Source organism: Leptodactylus fuscus, chromosome 2, assembly GCF_031893055.1.
Source record: "Leptodactylus fuscus isolate aLepFus1 chromosome 2, aLepFus1.hap2, whole genome shotgun sequence".
Taxonomy (NCBI): domain Eukaryota; kingdom Metazoa; phylum Chordata; class Amphibia; order Anura; family Leptodactylidae; genus Leptodactylus; species Leptodactylus fuscus.
The window spans coordinates 281,362,955-281,390,626 of record NC_134266.1 but is presented as its reverse complement, the minus strand read 5'-3'; the positions used below and the strand labels follow the sequence as shown (position 1 = coordinate 281,390,626).

General features: G+C 45.0%; 1 protein-coding gene across 1 annotated transcript in view; it reads right to left on the bottom strand.

Moving 5' to 3' along the window:
* LOC142194227 (uncharacterized) overlaps positions 1-27,672 on the bottom strand; it is a 270,460-nt gene that overhangs the window by 235,447 nt on the left and 7,341 nt on the right. Inside the window, 1 exon segment of the mRNA XM_075263244.1 lies at positions 18,741-19,460. Coding sequence (XP_075119345.1) covers positions 18,741-19,460 — 720 coding nt within the window.

Sequence of the window (27,672 nt, the reverse complement as noted above, 5' to 3'; positions counted from 1 at the left end):
GGTAGACTGACTTGTCTCCCCACACAACATTCCTGGGAGGAGGGCTGAAACACCACCCTCCTCCTCCGCTGTTAGATTGACCCCAGCTACGAGCTGGAAACGCTGCAACACTGGTGTGGGGAGACGTTAGCAGGCCGGTCTGAAGCTCATCAGCTTGGGGGACGGACAGCACACTGCCTCTGAGGTCAGGGATGCCATCCTGGATGAGATGGCAATTTGTTTATCCCCGCTGCCCCTGGGGCCAGGCTTTTTTGTCTTGTTGGAGGGCTCTGGAGCTTGCCAGCCTCCAACACGTTTCATGCCTGGCCCACGTGTTCAATCTAGTGGTGCAACGATTTTTAAAAACATACCCCAAATTAGCTGAGCTAAGGGTGAAAGTGCGGCACTTGGACACCCACTTTCCCAAGTCTACAGTACCTGGAGCTAGCCGCAATACACTCCAGCAAGGCCTACATCTGCCTGAAGCACCTACTGTTGTGCGAGGTCACCACATGCTCTAACCCTAGATACCGTATGTTGAGCAGGGTGTGTGAGCAGCAGAGACCTTTGATGGAGTACCAGCTACAAAACCCAAGGGTTCCTCAGAGTCAGCTCCCTCACTTTCTGCACCATGAGTTTCCATGGGTGGCAGAGTTATGGCTAGAGGCACAGGCATGGATAGGGGTAATGTGTAGGGGCAAAAGCAGTGTGGAAGTGGAGGCAAGCTAAGCATAAAAAACTGGGGGTAAAAGCAGAGGCATAAACTGGGGTGATGTTTAGGGGCTAAAGCAGTGTAGATGTGGAGGGAAGCTAATTCAACAAAAAAACAGGGTAGAAGCAAAGGCATAAACTGGGGTGATGTTTAGGGGCTAAAGCAGTGTAGATGTGGAGGGAAGCTAATTCAACAAAAACAGTGGGTAGAAGCAAAGGCATGCAAAACTCTACCCTGTTGGAAGACTTATTCCTAGGTCTGGAACACGTTAATGGCCCCCCTGGACAAATTACTGCCACTCAGGGGCCTAGTGTCACCAGGAGGGACAAGTATAGGCGCATGTTGTGGGAATACCTGGCCGACACCAGATCTGTCCTCTCCAATCCCTCTGTGCTCTACTGCCTACACTTATTTTCTCATCTTTTTTTCTGCACTGCACATCTCTTGCCTGCTTCCTTTGGGATCTTAGAAGTGGTGGTCCACTTCCAAAGGTGGTAATTTCAGTGCTGGAGTTGTCAATAGACAGTGTAACGGGAGTAGCTGAGGTATCACTGTCTTAACCACTTTTTGGCACAAAATTAACTTCCAAAGCCAAGTATGGTGCAAGTATATGATGCAAGGACACCTACACACCTATCTCTGACACATTGGGGAGTTCACCCTCATGCGCCCTTTTGCCCTGCACCATCATGCGCCTCTTCCCAGCCACTCCACATCTCCCAAGCTTTTCATTGCAGGCAGAAGTACAACACAACCTACCCCCATGCCCAAGCCTTTAACAGCCTCATCGATAAACTGCTGGCCCTGGAGATGTTGGTGTTTGTTTATGCTTCTGGATACCCAGGCCTTCCGTCAGCAGATGGCAGCTGGGGCACCTCCCTATGCTGGGCCTAGCCGTTACTACTTCTCTTGGTGTGCTGTCCCTGCCTTGCGCCTGCATGTGTCCCATAACATCAGTCGGGCCCAGAGCTCTGCGCTTTGCTGCAAGGTCCACTTGACCACCGACACATGGACAAGCGCCTGTGGTCAGGGATGCTGCAGTGCTTATCTTTAATGACAGGCAGGGTGAATGTGGTGGAGTCTGGTCCCCGGGTGCAAACTGGGGTGGCCTATCTCCTCTCCCAGGCCAAAATTCATGGCAGGAGTAGACTGAAACCCTACGATGCTGCAACCTCCACCCCAGCTACTAGCGGCAAACACTGTAACACTGGCGTGGGGAGATGTCAGCAGGCCGTGCTGAAACTGATCAGCTTGGGGGACAGACAGCACAGTGCCTCCGAGGTCAGGGATACCATCCTGGCTGAGATGGCTTTTTTTTTTTCCCTGCTACACCTGGGGCCTGGCATTTTTGCGCCTGTGATAATGGCTGGAACCTGGTAGCAGATCTGGAGCTTGCCAGACTCAAACACGGTCCACGCATGGCCCACGTTTTTCAACTTGTTGGTGCCATGTTTCTTTGAAACCTACACCATTGTGCATGATATACAGGTCAAAGTGGGGCCATTTTCGTAAGTGAGAACTAGCCTCTGCTAGGCAGAAAACATTCAGAGCACACTCCTCTCATCTTCGCACCGTTGGCTGGCGGAGGAAGACGAGGGGGTTGGAGTGGCATCTGATGTCCCTGTCCCACACGAGGCTAGAGGGTGCACTTCAGTGCATCCCATTGCTTCACCACAAATGGTGTGAAGGGGAGTGGAAAATGGAGGAAATGGAGAGTGACCCTTACAGTTGGGGCCAGCAAAGGCATGCCAAGTAACACACTGGCACACATGGCTGACTTCATCTTGGGTTGCTTTTCAACACATATTTCACATTATGAAGAACAAATAATACTGGATTTTTACAAGCCTCGAACCCCGGTCTAGGTCTAATGTCTGTTCCTTTCTTATATTAGGGGAGAGGGAAAAAAAATTACTTCAGTGATATGTTTAGCGTACATAGACTGACTATTAATGTGTATCCCACTTAGTGTTGTTAGGGTTACACACCGTCACAACCTGGCTAAAGCTTCTATAGCTGTTAATAAAGTCAACATAACTTTACGGTATCCAAAAAGACAGCTGGTACCGACAGAGAGCAAGACAAATGTCAACCAAAGCTGTGAGCTCTGAACACCCACAGTGACTTTGGCGTCATCATCATTATAAGGGAGCGGGTGGTAATAAATAACTTGGCAGTGCCTAAAACCCAAAAAGCTTATACAACTATATTTACATTAAAATACACAAATGACACTTTTTAGTAGCATGTCATGAGACAAGCTGATAAGATCTTCCTTTGTGCAGTGCTATTTGAAAGTTAAACGCTGCCTTTATTTTAATTCTGGAGAAGGTGCAGACATTAGATTTAGAACATGTTGTCTTCATTGTCCAAATCCTCTATATAGGTAATGTGTTTTTCGGGCCGAGCTGTCTGGGAACGAGCTGGTGCAGCACTGACAACCTGGGTGAATATGGCAAGAGCCTGAGATGTAGGGTGAATGAATCCCCAAATTATTTGGGGAATTTCCACTCAGAAACTGGCACTATATACCAGTAGCAAAAATTGTGGGTGCACGTAACCCCAATATATTCTTTGAATTCCCAGTCAGACAATGGCACTATATGGCAGTAGCAAGAAATAAGGGTATTTGTAACCCCAATATATTCTTTGAATTCCCAGTCAGACAATGGCACTATATGGCAGTAGCAAAAATAGTGGGTGTATATTGCCCCAATTCTATTGCTAGGGGACTTGCAGGGTATTTCTGAGGTGAAGGTGGGGGGGGACACACCGTTGGAACGGGTATCGGGGGTATATATGGGGTATACGGGAATACACTGTCAGTGTATTCCATTCAGGATCCTGGGAAAGCTGGGTTGCGGCGATTGAGCCCGTCAGTGCCACGTTACACTGACAAGCTTCTCCCTGGAATTTAGCTCTTATAAGAGCTGTTGGTTGTCTTCTCCTTCCTATCCTAGCCTGTCCCTGCCTACCCAGAATCTAAGCCCTAGCTAGCTGGACGGAAACCTCCGTCCCCGGTGAATTGCAAGCTCAGAATGACGCGAACCTGGGCGGCGCTGTTCTTTTCAATCAGAGGTCACATGTTTTCGGCAGCCAATGGGTTTTTCCTACTTTTTTCAACGTCACCGGTGTCGTAGTTCCTGTCCCACCTACCCTGTGCTGTTATTGGAGCAAAAAAGGCGCCAGGGAAGGTGGGAGGGGAATCGAGTAATGGCGCACTTTACCACGCGGTGTTCGATTCGATTCGAACATGCCGAACAGCCTAATATCCGATCGAACATAAGTTCGATAGAACACTGTTCGCTCATCTCTATTCAAAGAGTGATTTCCTGTTATGTATGGAATGGGAGGAGGCCTCGGATATGTAGAGGTCCTTTATTCAAACATAAACTGGCTGGGGGACTGGGAGTTCCTAATATCCGCAATTATTATTTAGCTACCTTAACCGCCCAATGTTCGGGGTGGTGGAATGCAGATACTGATATTCCTTGGATTCAAATTGAACAGGCTTATATTTATCCTGGCAGACTTAGAGATCTGCTTCTGCTTCCTTTTTGGAATGTATTGCCACCGAAAGCACTCTCTCCTACTATGATAGCCTCCCTCAAATCTTGGTCTCTTATGCATGCGGAGGCCTCCTCTCATGTTCATTGGCTTCCATCTACTACTCCCTTATCAACGTTGTCATGGTTGATTGCTGATTTAGAGGTATCCTCATGGGAAAAATTGGGGATCGTTTATCTTTCTCAGCTATATGATGAAAGTGATAACTTATTACACTTTCCAGCGTTGCAACAAAAATTTGGTTTGCCTCCACATCATTATTATAAATATATACAAATCTCCCATTTCTTAACTAAGATTCCGGTACCACCTGTGCCTTATTGCAATAGAGTAATAACCTATGTCTCAAAAAAAATGAAGGGCTTACGTTTCTTGTATAATTTATTAGGTGAGGTCTTGGAGTTTTATAAATCGCCTCCTTTTAGATATTGGGAACGAGACCTTAAAAAAACTTTTTCTGCGGAAGACTGGTGTCAATCTTTTCGCTTGATACACTCTTCCCTAATGTGTAGCTCACATATTGAAACTGCAATTAAAGTACGCTTACGTTGGTATTACTCTCCATCGACTTTACAAAAAATGTATCCTTCCACTCCTGGGTCATGCTGGAGATCATGTGGGGATGTAGGGACCTTTTTTCATATGATTTGGCAATGCCTACTCATCATTCCATATTGGCATGCAGTGTTTACACTGCTTTCTGATCTGTTCCACTGCAGGTTGACCCCGACTCCATCTTTAGGAATATTGCTATTGCATATACCTAGTACTATCAAACCATATAAACGTCTCTTTTGCAAACTTTTAACGATGGCACAAATTTTGATATTTCAAAGATGGAAATCCAATTCGACTCCAAATCTTTCGGCCTTAATAGATATAGTGAACACTACATTTAAATATGAAAGTATTATTGCATTAGGAAATCACTCTTACCATTCCTTTTTGCAAGTGTGGAAACCGTGGTCTAAATCAAAATATTTTGTATGACCTTGAGACATCTTCTGACCAGAGATTCTTCTCTTTCTGATATCGTCCCTGAAATTTGGGACTGCATTGTAATAATTGTTTTGCTTGACCTGTACCTTCCTTCTGTTCTCTTTTATGGCTTTTTATGGGCTTTTTTGTCACTATACATGTCACGGGATGGTTAGAGTCCGGCAATAGGCAATGTGTAATATATATTTCATGTGGAATGTATTCTCTAACCTGTTGTAAACATCAGTGTGTAGTTGGCTGATTAGGGTCTAGTGTGTTAGCACATTGTATGCAAATACCTCTAACTAGTGAGGACCAGTGAGGACAATGGGTGGAGATAATCTGATCAGTGTCTCCAAGAAAATGTTGGATGGTGCATTGTCCATAGTAGACAGGGAGTCTGCTCTCCTTGGTATAGGTGAGGGGGGAAGGATCTGTGACTCAGCCCTTCCCACCCACAGATATAGGTGTAACAGTTTTAGTATATAGTTGTAGCTGCAGTTAGTATGTGTTAGCCGGCCTGTGCACAGCTCTGCAGAGAGCCAGAATTTAGTTACAGGACCAAGGAACCAAAGCTATCATTGGATTGTGACTTCTGTGGACTTATTGTTATTACGGTTGATGTGACCGCCGCCGGCTACTAACTTTGTGGATTACAATAAATTGCTGTTGTCTCCCGACCTCTTGCGTCCCTGTTGATTCAAAAGACCATCCGGAGGAAGACGTATACCTTTGCTCCGTGACAACTGGTTGGCAGCGGTGGGATCAACAGCGGATAGCGAGATGGACTACAGCAGCCCAGCGATTAATGGAGCCACAACCTCAGAATACAGGAACTGGACTATGGCAAGTCTACAAGTAAGGGCCCGGGAACTAAACCTGAGTTACCAGGGAAGAACGAAAGAGCAACTGATCGAGGCACTGGAGGAGATGACCCTGCAAAGCGACCATGAGGAGGGCTGCCCCCAGGAGACAGTAGAGATACAGGAGTGGCAGGTACAGACCCAAAAGAGCAGATGGGTTGTTTTGTATGAGGAGGAATTGGCAGTGCTGGGGCTAGGAGCAACTGCAGAGCAAAGGAGTAGAGCGTTACAGAGGGCTCAGGAAACGGAGAAGGAGGAACAGAGAATGGCGCATGAAAAGGAAAGAATGGCGCATGAAATGCGAATGGCTGAGATAACTATGAGGAATTATAATCAAACGTCGACCCCCAGCCCAACAGTGAGAGAACCACCATATGTCTCCCATAAACACTTCAAGACCTTTGAGGAAGCGGCTGGGGATGTTGATGGATATTTTCAGGACTTCGAACACCAGTGCCACCTGATGGAAGTCCCAGAGAAGGATTGGGTCCGGTATCTGGTGGGGCACCTACGAGATGGGGCTGCGGAAGCTCTCAGAGCCATGGACCCTAGTGATCAGCGGGACTATGAGGCCATTAAAAGAGCGGTGCAGAAGTATTATGCAGTCACTCCAGAGACCTACCGAGTTCAGTTCCGCTCTTTGTCTTACAATGGGGGAAGCTCCTTCCACATGTTCGCCCACAAGTTGAAGCAAGGCTGCAAGCGCTGGCTAGAAGGAGAGGAGGCTGTCACAGTCGATAAGATCCTCCAAGTCATACTTAAGGAACAGTTCTTTTCCCAGTGCCCCGCTGAGATCCGTGAGTGGGTGCTGGAACGGAACCCAGCCACAGTTGAGCAAGCTGCTTCTCTTGCAGATGAGGGCCTGACCATCAAGCCGCAGTGGAAGAGGTTGTTTGCAGAGGAGCGGAAAACTACCACAGTCCGCCAGACACCCTTCAGCCAGCCAACCACCTTTCGTGCCCGGCCTCAGGATTACAATTCCCCCTCTACCCCTGCCCCAGCCCATCGGCCTCCAGCTATGAACAACCCTGTCCCTAGACAACGACCTACTGGAAGAATGCTAGAGCGCAGATGTTTTGGGTGCGGGCGGCCTGGACATTTGCAAGCTAGTTGCCCTGTTAACATGGGGGCACGGGCCACCGTGGCATCCCGGCCTATTCACTACCTGGGAACCACTCCTAGGACAGAAAGTTTGGCCCCATTTCCAGATGACTCCATGAATGACACATCTGTTCCACCTCCAGGGGTCTATGGGATTCAGCCTTCCGCCACACATCCCGCAAACCTTCAGAGGAAGCACTTGCAGGAGGTCCTACTGGATGGCCGAACAGTTGTTGGATTCCGGGACTCGGGAGCTTTCCTAACGGTAGCGGACCCCCGAGTTGTGCGACCCGAGGCCCTAGAGGAGGGCCCTGGCCTTTCTATCGAGTTGGCAGGAGGTACTCGGAAACGTATTCCTAAAGCTACCGTGGAACTCGACTATGGTTATGGACCAAAACGATGCACAATTGGTGTGATGAGCGGGCTGCCGGCCGATGTTCTGTTAGGCAACGATGTTGGAAATCTACAGTGCCACTTTGTGGGAGCAGTGACCCGAAGCCAAGCTCAGAGAGACGCCAACATGGATCGACCGGATTTTTTGCCAGATGCCAGCCCTTCAACTCTACAACTTTACCATTCAGTACCGCCGAGGGAGCCAACACCAGAACGCGGATGGGTTATCCCGGCAGGAGGACATATGAGCTATAGAGACTGTTGTGCATTCCCCAATTTACCTGTGTAGGCCAATTGTGTCATGCACATGTTTTGAGAGGGGGAGGGGTTGTCACGGGATGGTTAGAGTCCGGCAATAGGCAATGTGTAATATATATTTCATGTGGAATGTATTCTCTAACCTGTTGTAAACATCAGTGTGTAGTTGGCTGATTAGGGTCTAGTGTGTTAGCACATTGTATGCAAATACCTCTAACTAGTGAGGACCAGTGAGGACAATGGGTGGAGATAATCTGATCAGTGTCTCCAAGAAAATGTTGGATGGTGCATTGTCCATAGTAGACAGGGAGTCTGCTCTCCTTGGTATAGGTGAGGGGGGAAGGATCTGTGACTCAGCCCTTCCCACCCACAGATATAGGTGTAACAGTTTTAGTATATAGTTGTAGCTGCAGTTAGTATGTGTTAGCCGGCCTGTGCACAGCTCTGCAGAGAGCCAGAATTTAGTTACAGGACCAAGGAACCAAAGCTATCATTGGATTGTGACTTCTGTGGACTTATTGTTATTACGGTTGATGTGACCGCCGCCGGCTACTAACTTTGTGGATTACAATAAATTGCTGTTGTCTCCCGACCTCTTGCGTCCCTGTTGATTCAAAAGACCATCCGGAGGAAGACGTATACCTTTGCTCCGTGACAATACATATATCTGCTGTTTATCTTGTACTGCTAACGTAATGCTGTGGGTACTTAGATATATGTATACATGTCTATGTTTCTATTTGTATGTTGTTTGTGTTGAAAAAATTCTTAATAAAAATCACTGAAACAAAAAAAAAAAAAGACTACAATTGTTATTGCTATTTGACCCCTGTTCACTCTCCATTTCCTAGGAGCACCGGACTTGACCTTTGCACTATAGATCTAATTACTGGTGCTTTGCACATACAGACCTGCCGGACCCCAGAGACATTACTGCTGACATCTGCCACTCCAGAGACTCCATATTGGCTCCAGAGAGGGATACTTCCCCTGATGAAGAATACTGACTATTGTCATATTTAGGGAACAAGGAACACTATTCTTTTTCCAAGGTAGCCATTGTGGAACTGCTCCTATCCCTGTTGTTTGAGTTACCTGCTTACCCTCTGTTGCCTGAGCTACTTATGTGCAATAGGCATTAGACTCTGTTACAAGCCTGGTGACTGCAAGAAGTTGCTTTTCTTACTATACCATTCTATTCCTCTGGTGAATTACTTCGCCGGGTATGTAGACCCCGCTCACACTTGCGTGCATCTGCACTTATTATAGCTATCTTTGCCAAGACAATGGTTAAAATAGGACGTGATACGGTTGTTGATTCATCACAACAAGTGAAAGCCCCACCATCTGATACAGATATGCAAAAATTTTTAACGAAACGCCCTCCTCAGGGTTCTGCCGCTGTGGGCAAACCTCAACCAGAAGCCTTCAGTGCAGCTAAGGAGACGGAAGGAGAGGTGCCTAGTGTAAACCCTTTAATGGATATTTTACCTGTGTTGATCACCAAAGACTTCCTAAAGGAGGCACTCTCCCAAGCTATGGCGCCTATGCTCAAGGAATTTGCTGACCTGCGCGCGGATATTAAGGCTATGAGCTCAAGGGTAGATGCCCTGGAGGCCCAACATGCAACAGCAACAAAGACCACTACAATCCTCTCGAGAAGGGTTGATTCACATTCTGAACACCTTAATAAATCATATTTACTTCTTGAAGATTTAGAAAATAGGAATAGAAGGCGTAATGTACGCGCATTAGGGGACTACCCGAAAAACATCCGCCAGACTCTCTCCCTGCTATCTCTATGTCTATTTTCAAATTGTTACTGGGGGATGAAGCAATTACCTCCATGGAAATCAAAAGGGTACATAGGGCTATACGTCCAAAGCCAGATGCTGATGACCCTCCCAGGGATGTAATATGCGGCCTTCTCTCATCAGCACACCCCACTTAATCTTGAGAGCAGCGAGAGACACTCAAGGACTGTCATATGAAGATGCATCTATCCAAACATTCCAGGATTTAGCTCCAGCCACGCTCCAGAAAAGGAGAGTTCTAAGGCCTCTTCTTGAAGCTCTGAAAATCCACAAACTACAATATGCGTTGCTGTTCCCCTTTAGTCTCTCCATTCTAAAGAACGGCAGGAAAATTAACATCTTCACCCCGAGGGACCTTGATGCTGCCTGGCAATTACTGGACATTGAGCCCATCCCGATCCCTTCATGGTTACCAGTTGCTGATGATTTGCCCACACAATCTGGCGCTAGGGCCATGGAGGCCCCCTACACTTCAGGCCGTTTCAGATCCCCAAGAATCCGACGTCAGCTTCAACGCACCCCAGACCAGAGAAGGAGGACCCGCTGACATCTACACGGTCCATGCTCTCCTTCTGATTGTTCTCCTCCTTACTTGTTCTCTTCATGATTCTGGTCAGTAGCTACAATCCCGTTAGAGAAACTGTAAGTTATGAATAGTATGCTCTCTCATTAACATTCTGGACATTTGCTAACTTGCTTGAGAGAGTGGACATTCCTCACCTGACATGTTATATCGGGGCATTTACTATTCTACTTACAAGTGATGTTTTCAAATGTTATAAGTATTTGAGATTAATATCTGTTTTATCATACCATTTACTTACCATTGCTATCCTAGGTTGTGCTACGCATCACTGATGATACTGTTCTTATTGCCATACGAGACGTTACTCACATTACCTTACTCTCAGTGTATTGAATTAGTACTGTCCTTGGGCAGGTTATTGTTGCAGAATAGCGTTTTGCCTTAGATTGCATAGTCTTATATTGTTGTATAGACTTAAAGGAGTATTATTATATCCTTGCCTAACACTGTTTCTGCCCAGTTTTTCTTCTTTTCCTACCCCCCTCCCCTTTCTTTTCTTTTTCGTTAAGACTGGAGAACACGGCATTGTGTCAAGCCATCTTGAACTATGATGTCACCCACTGATGATAGTTCAGACGTCCAGCGTCCAAGGGCCGCGCTCCTTAATTCCTTGACACTCAATGTGAATGGACTGAATTCCCCGAATAAAAGGCAGCACGTCCTTCTCTTACTTAGACGATGGAAAGTAGATCTCGCCTTTCTGCAAGAAACACACTTTAAAGGTGAAAAGATACCCAAACTCCCATCTAAAGACTTTACGCAACACTTTCACGCCACCCACCCACAATCAGCATCCAAAGGAGTTTCTATCCTGATTAGGAACAATGTGCCATTCCTCTGCTCGCAAGTGTACAGAGACCCCGAAGGCAGGGCTTTGTTTTTGAAAGGCAAGATTGCATCACTACCGTACACATTGGCCTGTGTGTACGCACCCAATAAGAATCAGACATCCTGGATTGTCAAGATCCTACAGACACTTGGCCTATTCCGAGAAGGACCGATTATCTTGGGAGGTGACCTTAATATTGCTTTGAATCATCTCTTAGATTCTTCTGCATCAACAGCCCTCCTTTCTCAAGGATCTCTTGGCGCCATTAATAAAGCACTACAGAACTTAGAACTTTTAGTTGCATGGCGGTCACTCCACCCCAAGACAAAAGACTACTCTTTCTTCTCCCATCCAGCGAACTCCTACCATCGTATCGACTATATATTTATCTCAAAGGAATTATTGCCATTGTCCTCTCATGCCAAGATTGGATCCCTCACTATATCGGACCACGCTCCCGTCTCGATCACGATTGAACTACAACAAATTCCAATATGACAATGGATGTGGAGGTTAAATGAATCTATACCGGACTCTGAAACACACTTTGATTTTTTTAGCCAAACACCTTTCGGAATATTTTGAACGGAATGTGACGCAGGATGTTGATTCACAAATAGTGTGTGAGGCTCACAAAGCCTATATGAGAGGCGTTATTATCTCGTTGTCCTCCAAAATTAAGAAGGAAAACCAGAAAAGGTTAGATGACATTCTACAAAACATCGCCAGACTTGAGAGGTCACACAAGAAGTCAATAGCCGAGGCAACTCAGTCCGAACTCACTGCCTACAGGGAGGAGCTTTTAGATGTGCTGAATGTGAGATCTGCAAAACATCATCTTCAATTCAAGAAACTCATCTATGCGCACGGGGATAATGGCAGCCGTCTGATGTCCTTTCTCATACATAAAGCGAAAAAACGATCTTACATCTCAGGAATCAAGACAAAAGAAGGGAAACTTGTTTCGCAGACGTCAGAGATTGCGTCAGAATTTGTGCGCTATTACACGAGCCTCTACAACTTGAAAGATACAGACTCAGAAGCCTACCAACGGTCCAAACAAATGTTGACTGAAGAGTTCCTGGCTAAGCTGTCATTGCCTATGGTGAAGCACACAGATGCTTCCTCCCTACTACACCCAATCTCTGCCAAAGAACTGCTGACAGTCTCAAATAGCTTTCCAGCTGGAAAGAGTCCAGGACCTGACGGTCTTCCGTTGATCTATTACAAACGCTTTCAAAAAATTTTGCTACCGCACATGGCCCTTATGTGTAATACCTTATTGAAAGGAGGTAAATTGCCCACCCAAACACAGGAAGCACATGTAACATTGATACAGAAAGAGGGCAGAGATCTCACACTTTGCGGTAATTACCGCCCCATCTCGCTCCTCAACCTAGACCTTAAGATATGGTAAAACTTCTGGCATCTCGCATGCGGCCTCTGATCCCCGATTTGATTAATAATGAACAGTCAGGGTTCGTTCAGGGCAGAGAAGGCTGAGATAATACCGCCCGACTCCTCCCCATCATCTATAAAGCTAAGAAAAGCAATATCCCATTAGTCTTATTAGGAGTCGATGCGGAGAAAGCCTTTGACAGAGTGGACTGGGGCTTTATGAGGAACACTCTGCTGAAATTCGGCTTTCCCGCTGCCATTGTTGAAGCTATTTTTTCTTTATACACGGAACCTCATGCCAGATTGAAAATTAACGGGATCCTGTCGGACACTTTCCGTATCACGAACGGGACGAGACAGGGCTGCCCATTGTCACCCACGTTGTTTATCCTAGTTCTAGAGACTCTTCTCCATACAGTCCGACAAGACCCCAGAATAGAGGGAATGACTACCGGTGAAGTGGTCACGTCCGCAACGGCTTTCAACGATGATGTTCTCTTCGTAGTCACGAACCCAAGAGAGGGATTACAGGCTCTGACTGAAACATTGGAGAAGTTTGGCACTGTTTCCAGGTACAAGGCCAACCTGGATAAATCTGAAGTGCTCAACGTTTCCCTAGGGACAGCTAAGGCTCGAGAGTTAATGAAAGATTCACCCTTCCAATGGACTGCCTCCTCCGTGAAATATCTAGGAGTACGACTCACACCTCGGATCGAAGATCTCTATGAAAATAATTTTACTCCTCTATTAAGGTCACTTAGCAAAGATCTAGATAACTATCATTCCCTACCGCTCTCATGGTTCGGGAAGAAAAACTTAATACAGACGTACCTGATCCCAAAGATTCTCTATTTTATGGCCATGTTGCCGATCTTCTTACCAAAAGACTTTTTTACTTCCCTCAAGAAGATGTTTTCGAGATTCATCTGGAATCGTAAACCGCCTAGGCTAGCCTGGTCATTACTGGTGAAAAGCAAATCGCAAGGAGGCATTGGTTTGCCAGACATGTCACGGTATTACAAAGCAAACCAATTGAGATGGTGGGCTCACCTGCTCTTTCCAATTAAGGCTGAAACGTATCCACTTTCCACTTCCCTCCAGAGAGATCTTTGGTGCTTGTCTTCTGCTAGAACCTCCAACAAAGCTATGAACCCACTTCTGAGAGGAGCTATAGACACTTGGAAAGAGTTGCGTCCAGAACTTGCCCCAGCCCCCTCTCCACTCTTGCCTGCGAGCCTACTCCCAGCGTTGTTAGACTCAGATAAAAGACATTTAGCCATGAGATGGCCGGCAACCCTGAATTTACGGTTGAGAGAGCTCTGGGACAGGAATACAAGAACACTGAACTTGGATCTGTCTTCCCCCGACACCAACCGGGATTTGACTTTTTTCCATAAAGCCCATGTTCAGCATTGCATGTCGAGATTTAATGAGGCCTTTCGCCTGCGAGGGGAGCTGACGAATTTTGAAAAGATGCTGCTGTCAAAGACCAAGATGTTGCGTAAAATTTCAGTATTTTTACATAGACATGTTTCTCCACCCACTATTTATAGACCGGCATACATCACCAGCTGGGAGAGAGAATTGAATGTAACTCTCTCAGATGAAGATGTGGAACAGATCCTGCTGGCCTCTCAGGGATTTTCCAGATGTGTCAGATTACAGGAGAATGCCTTCAAACTTGTATCCAGATAGTACAGAACGCCAGATTGGATCCTCCAGAAAGGCCTATCCAATGAGGCGAAATGTTGGAGATGTTTGGCGAGTGAGGGCTCATACCTCCATCTATGGTGGACTTGCCCAGCAATTAAACCCTTCTGGCGAGAGATACAGGACAGGATTAGGAAAATCAGTGGACACTCCTTGGTCATATCTCCGGAGATTGTATTTTTACAATTACGGAATAAATTGTACTCCCCAGTAAAAGACCGACTTACCACCTTCCTCCTCGCTGCGGCAAAACTTTTGATCCCAAGATTCTGGCATCAGCAAACTCCACCTCCCATCGCACTTTGGGAGACAACGGTACAAGAAATTGCCCGACTGGAAGAGCTTCTGAGCTGGTCCTCAAGGACCCACAACCGCTTTGTAGAAATCTGGTCTCCTTGGATCTCCTACAGAAAGTCCTCTCTCTCAGCCTGAGCCGTCCTGGACCCTGGACCATCGAACAACCTCTACTGACTGCTTACAGTAAACTTTGTCGTGATGTACTAGTCATTTCTCATAGGCTCACCAGCTTACATTCATAGTTCTTGCCCATACTCCATACCCACTTCCTTTACCCTTTCCTTCATCTTGCCCTTTCCTCTACTCACTCCCCTTCACCACCTCCTCCCATCCTTTTCACCCCACCTCTTTCACTTACTACATTTATGTTTTGTTCAGATTTATTTGTGTTTGCTAACTCATAGCCGTAGTGACTTTTCTTTTTTTTTAATTCAAAGTTTATTGAACAAGAGCAAAGATAACAACAGATAGCATTGAAATCAAACTAGGAGAGAGGTGGAGGCGCAACTCACACCGACATCCCAAGCAGCAAGTAACAAAGGAATCTGGAGTTCAATAAACATTTATAAAAAAATTTTGAACAACAACAGACACATATCGACAAGGAGAAAGAAAAGAAGAAAAAAGGAGGGAGAAAAGAGACAAGAGAGAGAGACAAAAGGAAAAAAGGGGGGGGGGGGAATCGAAATCGTAGTAGTAAACCAAAATTTCACATTATACCAGATCATAACATAATACCTCAGATTGTAATAGGCACAAACAGGAAGGACCGCTCATCTATTGCTTGTGATGTATTAACGATTTTCTAACCAGGGAGACCAAACCTTCACAAAGACCTTATGATTTCTCTTGGTCCTACTCAGCATTTCTTCAAATCTCGCAATTTGATTGGCTTTTGCAAGCCAGTGGGCAAAAACGGGCACTTGTGAAGATTTCCATAGTAAGGGGATTTGTAGTTTTGCGGCTGAAAGTAGGTGGTATATCAGAGTCTGTGCGTGTGGCTGTAGTCGTGGCATTGGCGTAAACAAAATAAGCATGGAAGGTGTAAGTTCAAAAGTGTCGAATCCAAGTGACTTGATCTTCGATTCCACAGCAGACCAATACTGCCGAATGGATGGGCAAGTCCACCAGATATGTAACAGAGTTCCACTAGCCCCGCTGCACCGCCAACAGAGATCTGAGTCTAATAGGCCATGGGAATGTAACCAGGAGGGAGAACGATACCACCGTGATAGCAATTTATAGTGGTTTTCTTGGAGCCTAACACATGTGGAAATCCCGTGAGACCTGGCAAGAACCAATTTCACCATGTCATCAGTAAGCGTAACCCCCAAGTCCAATTCCCAGCTATTGATAAAGAAGGGTTTAGTAGTAGTTGGAGGCCTAATTATTTTGTGGAAAAAGGTAGCGACCTTAAACTTCTTAGTGCTCGCTAAAAAGTACATTTGCTCATAAGGCGTAGGGCCTCTCTTCCAGTCCAGAATTGAATCAAAGAGACGTTTGCAGGTGGCGTAATGGGAGACATGAAGAAAGGTGAGGACTTTCCGTCTGTCAGCGAAAGCAGGTGTTTGTGAGAGTTCTTCTGGAGAAGGCATGCCTCCCTGCTCACAGAAGGACGCCAGAGGAACCTTAAGAAGCTGCATCCAAAAATCCTCCAAGAGTCGAGCAATCTCCGGAAGGCATTCAGGTATCAGTGCTGCCGGGAGACAAAGGGAAGGAGCTGCAGCAATCCTTTGTCTAGATTTTTCCCACGTCTGTAGGGCACCTCCCAGAACAGCATCACGCACAGAAATATTTCTACTTTTCCGCTTAGAAGAAGTCGAAGACCACAAGTCTGCCAGAAAATAGGGACCATACGTAGTCGTTAAGAGTCTACCCAGAGAGGACTCAGGCGGGGTTGTAGCAAGTTCAGTCCATAAGTGCAATTGGATGGCTTCGTAGGTGTGTTGTAAATCTGGGACATTTAAGCCTCCTTCCTGTTTGCGCCTACATAGAGCAGAGTAAGATAACCGGGGTCTTTTACCTTTCCATAGGAATTTCGTAAACAGAGAGCGTAAAGTTGCAAAAAAGGACGAGGGCAGTAAAATAGGCAGCATTCTGAGAACATATGAGATTTTAGGAGTAATATATGTTTGCAGCAAGTTACGCCTACCTAGCCAGGATATCAGAGGAATATCATAGGACTTCAGTTGGGACTGGATATCTTGTATCAGTGTAGTAAAATTTAGGCTGTACAACTCAGATACAGAGCGGGGAATCCTCACTCCCAAATACTTAATCGAGGAGTTTGCCCACCGAAGGGGGAGAGATTTAGCCAAGAGCGCTTGTCTAGAAGAGGGTAGTGAAATATTCAAGACGTCACATTTATCTAAGTTTATTTTATAGTTTGAAAACCTGCCAAACTCCTCAATAGTGTCTAGAAGTGCCTGTAAGCCAGTGTCGGGGTTCGAAGCCGTAGTGACTTTTCTGACCATTAGTATATTGATGCTCAATATTCGCTTTTCTCTGTCACCTACGTGAACATTGTTCGCTTCAAGAATATTGTTATTTCATGAAAACGTTCTTATGCTTTTTCTTCTGTAAAATTTGAAAACCCCAATAAAACTCTTTTGAATTAAAAAAAAAACAACAAATAAGTGATTAGGCCACACCCCCTCTTTACCAGAACCGCCCCCATGTGCAAGTCAAAAAATGTGGATAAAATAGTGAAGCAGCAGAATGCCAAACTCCCTACAATGCGCCCCTCCATATTATACATAGGACTGCTGCACACAGTATAACCCCCCTTTACTGGCCCCAACATAAGAAGTGTATGGAGCTTCCTGGAGCTGAAGTGGGGGCCAGGACGATGGATGAGTAAATATCGGCCCCTCCTGCTCTGGGGCCCCGCACATGGGATGTATTCTAAACAAATCCACCCCGATCACAAATATTCCCAGATCCCATTCTGACGCCCGGTCTCATGACCCATTCAGTGCCGGCAGGTAATAAATCCCACAATTGTTACAGGACTTGAGGATGTTATATGTCTGGTTGAATATCTCCATATTACAGCGATATGAATCCGGCCTTCATGAGAACCTGCCGCAGATTATTCCCTGTAGACTTATTAGTCTTGTTTTCTTTGGGCCATGAAAAATAAGATTTCCTGGAATTCTATTCAATAAGTGCTGACTCCAATGTGACACTGACGTCTGGTGTTTGTATTGGGATGTACCACAAGCATTGATGTCTGTCCTGGTAGCCAAGGAGGTGGATATAGACCGTGCTGAAATCTACCCCAGCTCATAGCTCATGTCAGTAATCTGGTGTAAATGATGGTAAATGTGACCGGGCCTGGTCCATTGTCTTAGGACAATATGTGTTTATTGGTTTCTCATGTACAAAGGTGTCCACAGCCTGTAAGTAAGAAGCCCCCTGTGCCCCATAATGTTACCTATAAAACTACATCTGCTCCTACAAAACACAAGCCCCATAGGAATACAGTGACAGAATTATGTTTTAGTTTTGGCTCTTAAAAAGCAGCGACAAATTGTTATCAAAGTTTCTTTATTCTGAAAAAGTTGCAAAACATAAAACAAAAACATTTCTACATATTTGTCCCCATAATCGCAGCGACATCATCATAAAGGGAAAACATTATTTATGTCACATGGTAAATGGTGAAATTGTTGTTACATTTAATAAAAGTTCATCAATAAATTCCATCTATCCTGAAATGTTACTACTAAAAAATACAACCTGCACAAAAAACTAAGCCCTCCTACAGCGACATTAATGGGAAACCGCTCAGTCCTAAAGGTCCAAACTAGAGGTGTCCTGCAGGTTATAGACTGATGGCTCATGTATCAGGGGGGTCATCAATATCAGATCAGCGGGGTCTGACTCCTCACACAGCCAGGAGGATAAAATAATGCCGCTGTAAAAGAGTCAAGATTTCTAGTTCTAGTTTCTTCTGGATCTGAATTGAGCAGTTCATGTAAGAAAACCTCCGAGTGTATCTGAAGGAAAGCAGTTCTGTAAAGAAGAGACGATGAAGATTCCTGGAAGGCGACTCTGGGTGTAGTAATGGCTGGTAAATATACTTTATATCAGGGTCACATAGTTCATGATACCTATGTACAGAAATACCGGCAGTGACATCTTACTGGTTACACTTTACTGGGGAATTGTTCTTGTTTTGTGACTTCTTCTCTCATGTCTCTTAAGGTTATTTTGTAGGTTAAAACATTTCCCACATTCAGAACATAAATATGGCTTCTCTCCTGTGTGAGTTCTCTCATGTGTCTTAAGATGACTTTGTTGGCTAAAACATTTCCCACATTCTGAGCATGAATATGGCTTCTCTCCTGTGTGAATTCTCTCATGTCTCTTAAGATGTCTTTGTTTGCTAAAACATTTCCCACATTCTGAGCATGAAAAAGGCTTCTCTCCTGTGTGAGTTCTCTCATGATCTACAAGGCTTGATTTGCAGCTAAAACAATTTCCACATTCTGAGCATGAATATGGCTTCTCTCCTGTGTGAGTTCTCTCATGATCTACAAGGCTTGATTTGCAGCTAAAACAATTTCCACATTCTGAGCATGAATATGGCTTCTCTCCTGTGTGAGTTCTCTCATGACTCTTAAGATTACCATGTTGGCTAAAACATTTTCCACATTCTGAGCATGAATATGGCTTCTCTCCTGTGTGAGTTCTCTCATGTCTCTTAAGATTACTTTCTCGGGTAAAACATTTCCCACATTCTGAGCAAGAAAAAGTGTTATCTGCAATGTGAACTTTCAGATGTTTTGTAAGATACGATTTTTGGTTAAAACATTTTCCACATTCACAACATGAATATGGCTTCTCTCCTGTGTGAGTTCTCTGATGTATTTGGAGATTGTTTGAACTTGTAAAACATTTCCCACATTCTGGGCATGAGAATGGCTTCTCTCCTGTGTGGGTTCTTATATGATCTTCAACATGTGCTTTTCTGCTAAAATGTTTCCCACATTCAGGACATGGAAATGTTTTTTCATCCCTGTCAGTTTCCTCATGTATGGAAGGATTAGGTTTCATGTCTGAGCTCATGGTTCAGAACCAGAAAAGATTTCCCCAGTCTACGTCCAGGTCTTCTTGTACCAATCTGTGATGATCTTCTCCTTTATATTCGGGGGGTGTCTATGGAGCCGCTCATCCAGTCACCGCCTGCAAAAGGAAACAGAATTTTTTTAAACAAAACAATTATTATTTTATTAGTGAGATATTGTAATTACCGAGACATGTCGCACAATAGTGACCAAATCACCATATGAGGATTTCTTATACACAACAGTGTCAGTAACAAGTAATGAGATATCTAACAATCTACAAATCTACTAAATCTAGTTATTCCGAATACAGAACGGACTCTTATATTGTGTATTAGAAAGTCTACAAACCCTCTACCGGGTCATTAAAGGGGAAATACCAGGAAAGTATTACCCATAGAATACCTGATTGGTGGGGTCTGACTGCAGAGACCCCAACCAGGCAGAATGTAGACCTGTCATGTGGTGGATGACGCCCCCATACGGTTCGGGAGGAGCATCAGAAATAGCTGAAGTAAAGCGATTGGCTATCTCCGGTGCTCCCATTGTTGTGAATAGGAAGCCGGTATTGTCCGTCCACCAACCGACCTACAAGCTGCAGTCAGAATGAATGTGCATTGGGGAATAACACACCCCATTGTCAGGATCGGAGGGTGTCAGGAGTCAGACCCCGCCGATCAGGTATTTGCAATCTATCATATGGATATAGGATAAATACTTTTTATGGCATAACCCCTTTAACCCCTTCTCGCCACAATTTTCATTTTTGACTCTCCGCCTTCCAAACCCTAAAACTTTATTATTTTTCCGTTCACAGAGCCGTATGAGGGATTAATGTACTTTGTCTGGGGGACAGATTGTATTTTGTAATGTTACCATTTATTATTCTGTACAATGTACTGGGAAGCTGGAAAAGATACTGAATGGGGTGGAATTGGAAAAAATCTGCATTTGTGCGATATTCTTATGGGTTTTCATTTTCAGTCGTTCACTGTACAAAAAAATAGACTCTTGCAGCCGCCATATTCTGACACTTGTAACTTTTTCATATCTCCATGTATGGGGATGCATAGGGCTTGGTTTTTGTGGAGCAAGTTGTACTTTTTAGTTACATCATGGATAATGTCTATTGCTTTTTAGTCAAATTTCTATGGGAAGTAAAACAGCAATATAAGGCGGCACACCGGTAATTTCAGACACAGGGATACCTAATGTGGACGTTAGGTCTTCTAAGAAAAGGGGGTGATATGAATTTTTTTTTATATTTGTTAAAAATGATTTCTACATTTCCCTTTTTTTGGCCTTCCTAGAGGTCTTGAACCTCATTATTATTAATATAACCCATCACGATGCTAATACAACACAATGCATTGTATAATATGGGCAGTTCTATTACAGGCCGCATAGAGGAGCCTGTAATACAGGGATATGCCAGACAAGACAACGGAGGCCTTAATGCCTGTGATCACTGCGGGCACTGATCGTGGGTATTACTGCCGGGTCTCTGATGTATAATACAGTGCAATCCCCGTGGCTATTACAGCTGCTCAGCTCCTGGACAGTCTGTATAATCTAATACCCGACATCCATAGTATTATTAATAAGGGTCAATAAATATATTTAGAAGAAATCCCAATTGGTGTCCTAATGGTAAAAGTTTTTGGGGTCATGTAAAGACCTCCAGGGTAGTCAAGAGGCAAGGGGATAACTTTCCGCACTGTAATGCAGACAGCACTGCCGGTAATACTAATTGTCGGTATTTTCAGACTCTGGAATAATACCTTTCATAGAGTCATAGTCATGTGATCAGTCACGTACAGGGGTGGAGCTTGTTCTTCAATAACTTACTGTATGGTACAAGCTGTTCAGGACTCTCTGTATGGGGAAGAACATAATGGAGCTAAGTGAAGGAGGGAAGGGTGGAGGAAGAGCTTTGTGCTGGAGAAGTGTGTAGAGAACAGGGCTAAGAGTGGGGGAAGGGTGGAAGGAGCATAGCTGACTGTTGGGGGAAGGGTGGAAGTACAAAAGATGTGTGTATGGGGGGGACCTGCAGGTAGCAGAGCTAAGTGTATAGCGAGAGCATGGAGAAAGCTGGCTGTATGCGGGTCAATATATGGGGTAAGGAGGAAGCTGAGCTGTGTGACCAGTAAGGAAAACAGAGAGAATAGGGGCAACACGGTGGCTCAGTGCTTAGCACTGTAGCCTTGCAGTGCTGGAGTCCTGGGTTTGAATCCTGCCAGGGACAACATCTGCAAGGAGTTTGTATGTTCTCCCCGTGTTTGCATGGATTTCCTCCCATTCTACAAAAAGACATGATAGGGAAAAAAAAGGTACATTGTGATCCATATATGGATCAAAAAACTGAGAAAAAGCAGTGTGGCTGTGTGTGTATGAATACAATCCGCTCTAAGTATCACCATATTGAAGTCCAAATGAATAAAGTTGGCGTATAAGCTAGCTTAGAGAAACACACACAGAGTTCTTGTGTATATAGTGGGTTCTGCTGTAAATTTGCGGTCTTGGTCTCTGAAGTCCGGCCAATAGTAAAAATAAAACAGGCACTAACTAACACCCTGCTCCATAACGTCTGATTGGAGCTGAGCTTTAACCCCTTGAATGCTGTGATCAAGCATGACCGCAGCATCCAAGGGGTTCCGCCATGATCGGGGGGTGCCGGTATCTGTAATCTAAATTTTTTTGAGGGTTGCAGTTTTCAAAATGGGGTCACTCCTTTTGGGATTCCCCTTTTCTGGTACCTTAGAGGCTCTGTAAACATGACATGGCGTCCTGCATCTGTACTCCAAAAGCCACATAGCGCTCCTTCCCATCTGCACCCTGCTGTGTTCCCAAACTGCAGTTTATGCCACATGTATGACACTGGTGTACCCAGGATAACGTATGTATTGTCATATGTGATATAAACTGATATTAGGGCACAGCCTGGCACAGAAAGGAGGGAGCGCTATTTGGTTTTTGGCGCACAGATTTAGACAGTTTAGCTTTGGGATGCCATGACACTTTTGCAGAGCTCCTGAAATGCCAGTAAAGTAGAATCCCCTGACATGTTACCCCATTTTGGAAACTACATTTACTTGAAGCAATTTATCCAACAGTTGCTATAATTTATTCTCTAGAAATGAATACGCAGCTGACTGCAAAAAGTGAAAATGGCAATTTTTCCAGGAATATGTAATTCCAATGCATAATATGTTGTGCCTGGCTTGTATCAGAGATGAAGGCTCCAAAACCTGTTGTGCCCGGGATACCCGCTTACCAGTTTTTGGAGTGTGTGTCTCTGCTGACACACATTGGGCACAACATATTTTCCTTTTCAATATCAGCTGCACAATCATTTATTGAAATTAAATGATTGCAATACTCAAGGGTTAAAAATGCTTGCTACCCTACTTGATAAATCCCTTTAGGGGTGTAGTTTCCAAAATGGGGTCACAAGTCTACAGAATCCACTTTACTGGTAATTCAGGGGATCTGCTAAAGTGATAAGACATCCAAAAACCAAACTGTGCTCCAAAAACCAAAATAGCGCTCCTTACCTTCTGTGCCCGGCTGTGCCCAAACAGCAGTGTATACCCACATATGATATTATTATCCGGGGTACACCAGTGTCATACATGTGGGTGTAAACTGCCATTTGGGTACACAGCAGGGGTAGATGTGAAGGGGCGCTATGTGCTTTTGGAGTGCAGATTTAGATTGTTGGTTTGTGGACACTTTGTCACATTTGCAGACACCCTAAAATTTCCCCTACAAAATGGGGTCACTTCTTGGAGAATCCAATTTACTGGCACCTCCAGGGCTCTGCAAAAACAACATGGTGTCCAGAAATCTGTACCCCAAAAGCTAAAAAGCGCAGTGCTCCTTCCCTCCTGAGCCCTGTTGTGTGTCCAAGCAGCAGTGTATACCCACATATATAACTATTTGTCCCCGGGATGTCCCATTTAATGGTTTTATGAGTGTATGTCTCTGATGACTCAGTGGGTACAATGTATTGAGCACCAAAATGGCATATTTCTTTAAAAATTTCCATTTTCACATTGTACATTACCCTTGTGAAATTACTTGAGGGGTGTAGTTTCTAAAATGGGGTCACTTTTGAGGGATTTACATATTATTGGTACTTTAGGGGCTCTGCAAATGTCACATGGCACCTTAACACTATTCCAGCAACCAGTTATATACATTGTATAGACCAGGGGTCTCAAACTCGCGGCACGCGGGCCAACTGCGGCCTTCGGGACAATAGTTTGCGGCACCCGGCCGCATCGATTGGAGGCATTAACCCCTCTGGCGCCTCGATTAAAGCTGACCGAGGCGCCATTTTCCCAGCGCTATTTTGCCCGTGATCGCCGGCACCTGGAGTATGCTCCAGGGCTGTCGTCACGTTGGGATGACAGTCGGGAGCCTTATAAAGACTCCCCGGCCGGTCTGCAGTGATTTTCTTTTGCAGGCTGCTCTATGCATCCTGCAAAAGAAATGACGATTTTTTGCATTGTAATGCATTGCATTAGTGATCAGACCCCCTGGGGTTCATGACCCCCCTAGGAGGTCTAATAAATCCAAAAAAAAATTTTAAAAAGTAAAAAAAAAATATAAAAAAAAATGTAAAAGTATTTAGAATTCAAATCACGCCCTTTTCCCTAGAACACATATAAAAGTATTCTAATACTGTGAAGCACATCCATGTTAGGTCTCCCTGTGTCCGGAAAAACTCGCTGTACAAATCTATAACAATATTTCTCCAGTACGGTAAACACCACAGCAGGAAACAGAGTCAAAAGGGCCAAACCAACGTTTTTTCACTGTTTTGCCTCTGATAAAAATTTGAATAAAAATAATCAAAGCAAAAGCAATTCCCCAAAATGGTAGAACTGGAAAGTACACCCGTCCCCGCAAAAAAAGACGCCCTATACATCCCCGTACACAGAAGTATAAAAAAGTTACGGGTGTCAGAACATGGCGACTTTTAGAAATAAAAAAAATTGGGAAATCCTGATGCGGCCCAGCCTCACCCAGACTCTACCTCCAGCGGCCCCCGGGTAAATTGAGTTTGAGACCCCTGGTATAGACAAAGAACAGGTTGGACCAGTATAATTAGCATAACATGATTGGGGCAAAGTGGTCACATAGTTCAGGAGAGGAGTCGCATCTCATTATGGCTGAGGGGGGTGAGCTCTCTAAAACGGCTGCAGGCATCGCCCCACATTGCCCTGGAATCCAAAATGGAGGTTACACAAGCGGATATCCCTCACAGTATATGTGTGAGCAGAACAGAGGCGGTATACAGCTGGAAACCAACATATAGGTTGTAGAGATCTGAGGTTTCTTTCATATATGACTAAGTACAATAGCACTCACTGAGCGCGGTGTATACAGAGATGGGGATGTGAGGACGGTAATAACCAGTCTCTGCCTTCTCTAGAGGAGCTCCGGATGTAGTCACAGCCGACTCCCCAGATCTGCCGCTACTAAACACTACAAGGACGTACGGGTATATAGTCTATGGCCGCTCCTGAACTGGTTAATGGAGTTACATTTTCTCATTAATTTCCTGAACCAAAACTTTTTGTAAATAATAAAAAAGTAAAAGGAAATAAATAAAAAAGATATTTCCTGGTCCATAAAAACCTGAAGAAAAATCTAAAACAAAAATGTCTAAATTTCTGTATTTTATCTCTTTGCCGCCCAAAAAATGTTAAAAAGTGATTAATAACTCCTGGGTTACCCAATAGGAAAATACAAAAATGTCCTGGTCATTAAGGGGTTACATAAGGGGTAAAATGACTGTTCCGGTTATTACAGGGTTAATATGGAGACCCCCACACGGGGACAGACATAACCCATACACATGACATATACAGACACCTATTCCTTATAGTCCACCATCATTACAGTATATTATAGTCAGTGATATTCTACTCACCAGACGGGGGCGCTCCGCACTCTCAGCTCAGGTATATATATATATATATCTCCTGTCAGGGTCTCCTCCTCAGGTAAGTTCCCTCCTTGTAAGTCCTCTGGTAAATAAACCTCCTGGACAATGCTTGGATCTATATAGCCCTATGGTGGCCACATCTGCCCTCCCCCATTACCTCCTTCCTCATCAGAGACACTATTGAGGATGACACTGGGCTCCACCTCATACAATATCCTCCTGAGACCCCCCACCATGCACACATTGTATCTGCATTGTACCTATTGTTCCCCCCTATTTATCATCTGTAAGAGATTCCTGAGATACTCCGAGACCTTCTCATGTGAGAATCAGGAGAGACAATGGACATCTTACATCCTGATGTCCAGACTTGAGACCATCCCCCGGACCCTCCATCATTATCCCATAGATATTACCATCCCCCGGACCCTCCATCATTATCCCATAGACATGACCATCCCCCGGACCCTCCATCATTATCCCATAGACATGACCATCCCCCGGACCCTCCATCATTATCCCATAGACATGACCATCCCCCGGACCCTCCATCATTATCCCATAGACATGACCATCCCCCGGACCCTCCATCATTATCCCATAGACATGACCATCCCCCGGACCCTCCATCATTATCCCATAGACATGACCATCCCCCGGACCCTCCATCATTATCCCATAGACATGACCATCCCCCGGACCCTCCATCATTATCCCATAGACATGACCATCCCCCGGACCCTCCATCATTATCCCATAGACATGACCATCCCCCGGACCCTCCATCATTATCCCATAGACATGACCATCACCCGGACCCTCCGTTATTATTAGAGATGAGCGAACAGTAAAATGTTCGAGGTTCGATATTCGTTTCGAGTAGCCCCTCAATATTCGACTACTCGAATCGACTATTGAACCCCATTATAGTCTATGGGGGGAAAATGCTCGTTTCAGGGGTAGGCAACATTCAATCCAATTATACTTAGCAAGTCCACGAGTGAGGGTCGGGCTGGATCCTCCGAGAAGTCTTCTCCTTGCAGCGTCCCCACGGCATCTTCCGGCTCTGAATTCACTCTGCCAGGGATCGGGCTTGGGCAGAGCCGACCGCGCATACCCAAACTACAAGCGGACAGGGAATCAGGGAATGTAGTTTGTGAGGGAAGGGGGGTAAGGGGGATTAGCAGGGTGGGTCTACATCAAATGTTCACCTTAGGGCCCCGCCATTCCTAGTTACACATCTCAGTCCTATCCTGAGTACACCTATAGTCCAGCAGATAACTCTGACCCCATGGATTTCTCGGCCAATAGTCTTGGCCCAGTTTGTCAGGAGAGTTTTATCTTGTCCGACCACAAGAGAATATTGATGTCACTGAATAGTGATGTCATCGTCTCCCTGTATTTTTTTTTTATGTATATTGTGAGCCCCATATAGGGATATATATATATAGGGATCACAATGTACTTTTTTTCCCCTATCAGTAGGTCTTTGTAGAATGGGAGGAAATCCAGGCAAACACGGGGAGAACATACAGACTCCTTGCAGATGTTGTTCCTGGCGGGATTTAAACCCAGGACTCCAGTGCTGTGAGGTTGCAGTGCTGAGCCAGCGTGTTGCCCCCGTCTCCCTGTATTCTCCTCCATTTACTGCCCTGCTGCTGATGCTGCTCCTAGATATCTACCACCATAACCCGCTGCTATTAGTAATAGAACCGCCATGTGTATCTATAACACCCCGGGCACAGACCTGTCCCTAATAAATGGGGATTTTTGGAGTTTTTTAAATGTTACCAAAAATGAGAACAAATTGTCCTAATACGGAACCAAATACAATAGAAAGCTATGAAACATGAGGAAGAGTCACTCCCTAAACTGGGGGCCCCTAAACATAGGACCTATTAGTAATCTGTAATATATCCGAGCCATCCACATGAAACTGCGAGATGTGTAAGGCCGAGTCTGGGGCAGAACTAGCACAGAAGTGCAACAATAGCACTAAGGTTACTAAAGGGCAATTCCGGCCCAATCATTCAATGTAAATGAGAGTGTATACGCAATGTCTGCGCTATTAGCACTTTCCCCCTATGCCCAACAGCAGCACAACTGGGGTATTCCTGCCCCTAATGAGCTGTTAGGACAGGTGGAATTTTTAATTACCT